Source organism: Triticum dicoccoides, chromosome 1A (genome assembly GCF_002162155.2).
Source record: "Triticum dicoccoides isolate Atlit2015 ecotype Zavitan chromosome 1A, WEW_v2.0, whole genome shotgun sequence".
Taxonomy (NCBI): Eukaryota; Viridiplantae; Streptophyta; class Magnoliopsida; order Poales; family Poaceae; genus Triticum; species Triticum dicoccoides.
The window spans coordinates 291,705,102-291,712,448 of record NC_041380.1 but is presented as its reverse complement, the minus strand read 5'-3'; the positions used below and the strand labels follow the sequence as shown (position 1 = coordinate 291,712,448).

At 53.5% G+C, this 7,347-nt stretch overlaps 1 protein-coding gene across 10 annotated transcripts in view; it reads right to left on the bottom strand.

Moving 5' to 3' along the window:
* The window catches only part of LOC119269316, a 27,249-nt gene that overhangs the window by 5,745 nt on the left and 14,157 nt on the right, over positions 1-7,347 (bottom strand). The window contains exon 1 of one of the 10 annotated variants that reach the window (XR_005133571.1): positions 3,146-3,911. The exons of 8 other annotated variants lie outside the window; for them this stretch is intronic. Coding sequence is in view for 1 of the 2 variants with exons in the window: in XM_037551115.1 (XP_037407012.1) it covers positions 4,592-4,959 (368 nt within the window). In the remaining variant the exon portion in view is untranslated. Of the gene's footprint in view, positions 1-3,145; positions 3,912-4,236; positions 4,960-7,347 lie in introns of those variants that run through there. One more of the 10 variants, XM_037551115.1, reaches the window with a different exon arrangement.

Here is a 7,347-nt window from a genome sequence, read left to right as displayed (position 1 = left end):
GGCGGTCGCTACGCGCTGGGTGGAGGCTCGGGCCCACCCCCATCCCCGCCCCCCCTTGCCCATAGACTCATGGCACTTCTGTGCCAAGCGGGGCCGGCAGTTCATGAAGGGTTGGGGTGCCAACCTGGGGCGTGACCTCCGCGAGCGCAAGCAGGCCCTCCTAACTGCCATCCAGGCATTAGACCTGCATGCCGACGCGACCGGCCTCTCTCCTGACGAGTGGCTGTCCCGGTACGACTTGGAAGACCAACTCTCCGTCATCTACTCCGATGAGGAGGCTTATTGGCGCCTTCATGGCGCACAGAAATGGGTGTTGAAGGGTGATGTGAACACGGCATACTTTCAGGCCATTGCGAATGGCCGTCGTAGACGCAACACCATCCCCCTCCTCTGGGATGGTCCGACTCTCCTTCAGTCCTCCCGTGACATCCAGGCCCATGTTGATGGGTTTTATAGGGCCCTGTTCTCCGCTGCTCCTAGGAGCGGCCTCTCTTTGGCTCCAGATTGCTGGACCGGCCCCCAGCTGGTCTCCGTTGCTGAGAACGTGGCCCTCACGGCCCCCTTCTCCGAGAGCGAGGTTTGGGCCGCCATTAAAGGCATGAACCCTACCTCGGCGCCGGGACCTGATGGCCTTCCGGTCAAATTCTTCCAGACCTTCTGGAATGTGATTAAACCTGAGATCATGGCCATCTTCGACGAGTTCTACGTTGGGTCCATCGACCTCGGACGCCTCAACTATGGGATCATCTCGCTCATCCCCAAGGTCCCTGGGGCTTCCGACATTCGCCAGTTCCGCCCGATCACAGTCATCAACGTGATTTTTCGGATTCTGGCGAAAGGGTTCGCCAATAGGGTGACCCTGCTAGCGGACCGCATTACTCACCCCAACCAGCCCGCCTTTATCCAAGGCCGGTATATCCTGGATGGGGTGCTAGTTCTTCACGAAGTCCTCCATGAGGTTCGCTCCAAGCACCTTAAGGCGGTGTTCCTGAAGATCGATTTTCATAAAGCCTACGTCACGGTTAGTTGGCCCTTCCTTTGGGAAGTTCTGCTCCGAAAAGGTTTTGACGACCGTTGGGTCTCTAGAGTGATGCTGATGGTTTCCTGCAGTCGCACAGCTGTGAACATCAATGGTGAGATCAGCCCTTACTTCCCCACCTCCTGTGGAGTTAGGCAAGGCGACCCCTTCTCCCCATTCTTGTTCAATCTCGTGGTGGATGCGCTTACCGCCATTCTGGATAAGGCTAAGGCCGCGAGCCATATTCGTGGGATCACCCCCCACCTGGCCGGCGGATCTGGGATCTCCCTCCTCCAGTATGCCGACGACACCATCATCATGGTCGAAGGCTCTGATGCGAACATCTCTAACCTTAAGTTCCTCCTTCTCTGCCTCCAACAAATGGCTGGCCTCAAGATCAACTTCGACAAGAGTGATGTGATGGTGATGGGCTTCTCTCCCGCTGAATCCCTGCTCATTGCCAACCGGCTCAACTGCCGCCTGGGCTCCTTCCCCACGACCTACCTGGGAATGCCCATTAGTGACACTCGGCTCACAGTCACTGACCTTCGTCCGACTGTTGCCAAGTTACAAACGCGCATCAAGCCTTGGCAGGGTAGGTGGCTGTCTAAGGCGGCTCGGACGATCCTCATCAACTCCCTCTCCAGCCTCCTCTTATTCCTCATGAGCTTCTACAGCCTGCACGAGACACTCCACCATGAAATAGCCAAGGTCCAGTCCCGCTTCTACTGGGCTGGCGACAATAATAAACAGAAGTACCATATGGTCAGCCGGCCTGACATTTGCAAACCACGGGAACAAGGTGCCTCGGTACCATGTGCTCTAAACGCATGAATGTTGCTCTCCTATCCCGCTGGCTTTGGCACATCTCGCAAGGGCACAGTGGCCTCTGGTTAGACATCATCCGGAACAAGTACCTGCATGGTCAACCCCTTGCCTTCTGCCAGCGCTCTGGCGGCTCTCAATTCTGGCAGTCGGTTGTCCAACTACTCCCAGTCCTCCGCATCAGGACCTCCATCTCGGTTGGATCTGGGGCTGCTACGCTGTTCTGGTGGGCCGGCGACTCCCCCTTCGCGGCTCGCTTCCCCGACCTCTTCTCCATCGCTGTTGAACCCATGATCTCCGTTGAGAGGGCCCTTATTGACTTAGGGCGCCTCGCGTTCCGTAGGCCATTTGGGCCTCCGGATACCGCCGCCTGGCAGGAATTGCTTGATTGTGTTGCTCTCCATGAGCCGATGGTGGACGTTGGCCCGGATCAAGTGAGATGGCGCCTTGATCCTTCGGGCCAATTCTCCACCAAGTCCTTATACCAAGTCATCGCCCCCTCCTCCGCTCCCCCCCACTTACGGCGGTGTGGTCCATTCGCCTTCCATTGAAGATTCGGATCTTCATGTGGCAGTGGATTCGCGGTCGGACCCCGTCTGGGGTCGAGGTCCTCAAACGCAATAGCCCGGGCTCTGGCTTATGCCCTCTTTGTGGGGTCCCCGAAGACTCGAATCACATCTTCTTCTCCTGTGTGTCAGCTCAATTTGTCTGGAGCTGCTTTAGGGAGGTGGTGGGTGGGAATTGGTGCCATACCAACTTCCCCGACCTATTCACTGAACTCCAAAACTCCCCCTTGTCCTCGCGCCACATTAGGTGGCTTGAGATTGGGGCGATCGCTTGGATCCTCTGGACGATTCGCAACAAGCTTGTGATTCAGCGCACTCCTCTTCGACGGGCTACTGACGCTCTTTTCAAACTGTCTGGTTACTTGCAGCTTTGGCGGCCGCTTAGCCGCCCTCAGGATCGGGACGCCATCTCCGCCTTCATCGCCGACCTTCGCTCGATGGCCGTCCGTCTCTCGCCGCCGCCACCCCCGGAGCCTGACTAGTCGTCTCCTGCGCTCCGGCGCGCGCGTTTTTTCCTTTCTTTTGGGCTTGTTGAGCTGTGCCCTCAGCAGAACCTTTTGTACTTCCTGTTGTGTGACTTGGGTGTGTGTGTGAACTAGTCCATGTTTGTGCGCTCTTTGGCGGTTTGCTTTATTTATAATGCTTTATTTATAAAGCGGGGCGAAAGCCTTTTTCGGTAGAGAGAGAGGCAGGGACGGGGGGTCGAAATAGGAAGACCGGACAGATTCAAACTCACCTTCTCCTCCCGCTTGGCGTCGGCGCCACGTGAGCCAGAGTGGAGGTCGACATAGATGACGAGCTCGCGCATGGCATAGTCGGTGGCTTCGAATTGAAGAGGCCATTCATCTTGGGGGGTAGTCCGTCACCGCGGGAACGAGGGCAAGGTCGCAACAGCAGGCCTCATCTGTGGCGCCGACCCGAAGGCGAACCAGTCGCGGAACAACATCACGAGCACCATGCTAGCCGTGCCCGTGCACCGCCCCTCCTAGGGCGGTTGCCTCCTCCGAGGATGGAATAAATCCGAGGGGACCCTCCTGCCAATGGCCATGAATGGGGAGAACCAGATCGCGGGAAGAAGAGGCTCCCCATCGACCATCTCCGCCGCCGACACCCCCGCTCCTGCCACGGGGCCGAGACGTGCGCCGTCCGCACCGGATCCCCTCCACCCGATGTCCTTGTGGCGACTGAGGCGCAACGATGGGCCGCCGACACCTCCCGCTCCTGCTACAGGGCCGAGACGTGCGCCGTCCGCACCGGATCCCCTCCACCCGATGTCCTTGTGGCGATTGAGGCACAACGATGGGCCCGTGCTCTTTCTCAAGAGGAAGGGATGACGAGCAAGGCTGGAGCTCGGCTAGGAGAGAGGAACGGGGAGGAGAAGGGGCGGAGGCGACGAGAGGAAGGATATGGGGTTTGCTTCATGAGGAAGGGATGATGAGAGAGACAGAAGAGGAGGGATATGGGGTTTGCTTCTTGAGGAAGGGATGATGAACAAAAACGTGTCCAGGTAACACCTCCCTCAGCGAGCGCCCTTTCCTTCTCCTTTTATTTTTCTCCCATCGACACCTCCTGCCCAACCCACGCGCTCGCTCGAGCCCTGCCGACGTGGACACCACGAGCAATCACTCCTTCCGTGTACGTTAATGTGTTTGATTTCTCCAACATGAAAGTATTACCCAAGTGGCACTTCTTTCCCGTTTCAAATACTCTGTGCGTTCTCTTAATGGTTTTCTGTGCCAACAGTACCTTTTCTAGAAAATGTCAATAAATTTTAAAATCCATTTCGCCGGCCAGATTTTCACTTGTTTAGTGACTTCATTCTTCACTTGACGCTTTTGAAGATCTCCACACAAATTAACATGCGATTGATAACTATGTCTGATTCTAGGTTGCCATGTTCTACATATATGGTAAAATAAATAAAAATTGGATTGTTATTTAAAGAGTCTGTACTCGTCAAACATTGTTAATTGCTCATGGCAACGCACATGCATTATGTGCTAGGTAAAACTAAAACTCAAATAACCACCATTCCACATACCACACTAAATAATTCTCCAAATATAATTAAGTTCTACAAACATCGCAGTTAACTTAGTTTCCAGCAAAACAGTACCAATAGAAAGGGCCATCAGGCGTATGGTTTCCCTTAATAACTTAGACAAGGACTCCTCAAGGGCCATCAGGCGTATATGATTTTCCTTGCTAACTTAGGTTTCAAAGACTCCTCATACATCATTTTGTCTATCCAGTCGCTCACGCTCCCTGGACTATCCTTCATCAATTTCTGCACCATCGCTCGACCCCTAGCAGTCTCATTGATAAATATAGTAAAATCAACATCCCAGGCAGGATCAAAATAGATGGAGTCTTCGTCTTCGATCGTACAATCAAGCAAAGTACCGATCTGCCCATATCGAATAAGTTCTTTGTTGTTCACTGCACTTTCTCCACGAGCCATACCTTCAAATTCTGCGTCACGCCCAATGTATGGTTCTGAAGATGGATGAATGATCTTGATCCCTTTTTGCTCACAATGATAGCAACGACCTTCTCTCCAAGCAAAGGGAAAAAAATGAATATCAGCTTCACAGTCATCACATCAAGTGTCAGGACCCCGACTCAATGCCACATCGATCCAGCATGTAACACCTCATATCACTTTGCGGCCTCACGCACGGTATCCCCACGGGTGTCGCCTTACCTTTGCCCGGGACCGTTTGCGCCTTTTGGCACACGTATATGATGGTGTCGCTAGCATCCATATGATAAAGAGCCCGGGCTGACATGGCTAGTCGTAAACCCAAAGTGGCACTAACTTACAGGGACAGGCATCCATGACCCAGCATCGAACGTGTCGGTCATCAGCGAGTGAATCCAGGCTGTAGCACTGGGCTAACAGGACTCCGGTGAACCGGGCTGTAGCAGGCTAACAGGACTCCGGTATTCATCGCGTGACATTTCCCCGAAGGGACAGACACAGGATCGAAGAAGGACACATGCCGGCCAGCCTAAGTGTTCCGGAGCAGTAGCAAGCTACCAGGGCTCAGTGGAAGCACTAGGAGACATTTCCCGGTAAGAGAGACTACTAAGGATAAACAACTAGATAGTCAGATCCCACACATAGCAATACACATTACACGTATGCATAACATGCAAGTATGTGTTGTACAACATGGCATCACAGCATAACTCAACAACTCAAATAGATAAAGGCTCAGAAGAGCCATCATAGCATTATTACAAACAGGGGTCACATGACCCAACAGTCAGAGCAGTCAAGCAACAAACGGAAGCATTACATGTCTGAGTACAGACATCTATAAATGAAAAAGGCTGAAAGCCTGACTATCTACAACATCCGATCAAGATCGTAGCTGAGGTACTAGCTACTAGTCGAAGTCCATGAGAACACTAGTAAGACCGAAGTCTCCGCTGCAAAAACATAAATAAAGCAACATGAGTACAAAGGTACTCAGCAAGACTTACATCAGATCCTATCATACATGCATTTGCATCAAGAGGGTAATGTGGGGTTTAGTTGCAGCAAGCCAGCTTTGACTCTGTGGCTATCCTGTTCTACGACTACCAGAAACTCTTGAGGTGATATGGCGCACACGAGTCCACTAGTCACCACACAATACACTACTATGGATTCATTCCCGTCTCCCTACGAGAAGGCCATCCATAGCACCCACACTTGTCTTGAGCATTTTAGGGTATCCACTTCAAGTTGTCTATGTACCATGTAAGCATCCAAGAAGTCCATAACCGCGGACCCGGCTATTCGAATAGATCATGTTAACCCTGCAGGGGTGTACTTCTTCACACACGCTCTCGCCACTTACCGCCATGTACACGTCATGTATCTCGGCAACCTTCAAGCGGAAGCCTGGCGAGGGTGTCGGCCACGACCTGACTAACCACACAAGACTCTAATCCAGGTTTATCGCCTATTCGGGTTCCATCCGCAAGGAGATCCGGCCGGGGTTTCACTCACGGCCCCAAACGATGTGTGCAGGGTTCCCAAGCCCACCTCGCCGGATGGATCTACGCTTGGTACACCATGCCACTGGTGCCTAGTCTGTCCCAAGCCCACCTGGCCGGGTGCCACTTGGTAGACTTCTAACACTACCTACAAACGCCAGAAACTAGTTGCGACTCCTGGAGAGAGATCAAGTTGGTTAATAAGTCGAGAGGGGTCGAGTTACCGGAACCCAATGTGTGGTAGTATCGAGTCATTGGACAACATACACAGAACTCAGTGCTTAAGGACGGTTCCAGTGAGACAACCCACCATGTACTCCTACATGGCCTCTCACCGCTACCTTTACCAAATCGTGTTCACACACTTAACTCTCAGCACCAGAACATATCGTAACACTCCAATTCATTCCCAATGAATCAGACCTGACACAACTCTAAGCAATAGCAGGCATAGCATGGTAGGAACACATCAGTGGCTTCAATCAACTCCTACACATGCTAGTGGGTTTCAACTATTTACTGTGGCAATGACAGGTCATGCAGAGGAATGGGTTCAACTACCGCAGCACAAAGTAGCAGATGAATCGCTGTTGTCCTAATGCAATAACTGAGAGCAGGAGCGAGAGAGTAGGATTGTATCGGAATGAACAAGGGGGTTTGCTTGCCTGGTAAATCAACAGAGGGGGCACTGCTTCACAGACAGGTACTCTGGAACGGTCTCCGGAGCAAGACCGCGGATCCAGCAGCGTCGTCGGCGAGCTCGGGGAAGGCTTGGGGCAGCCGGAGCGACGACGGCGATCTCGTCGGCCGGAGCTTGAAGACGACGGCGATTGCGATGGAGCGGAGCTCGCCTGGGTTGCTTGCTCGGTGAGGAGGGAGAGGGGGTCGCGGCGGAGCTCGGGGACTCTACGGGGGGGCGAGGGGACGGCGGGGAGCGCGTCGGTGGTGAGC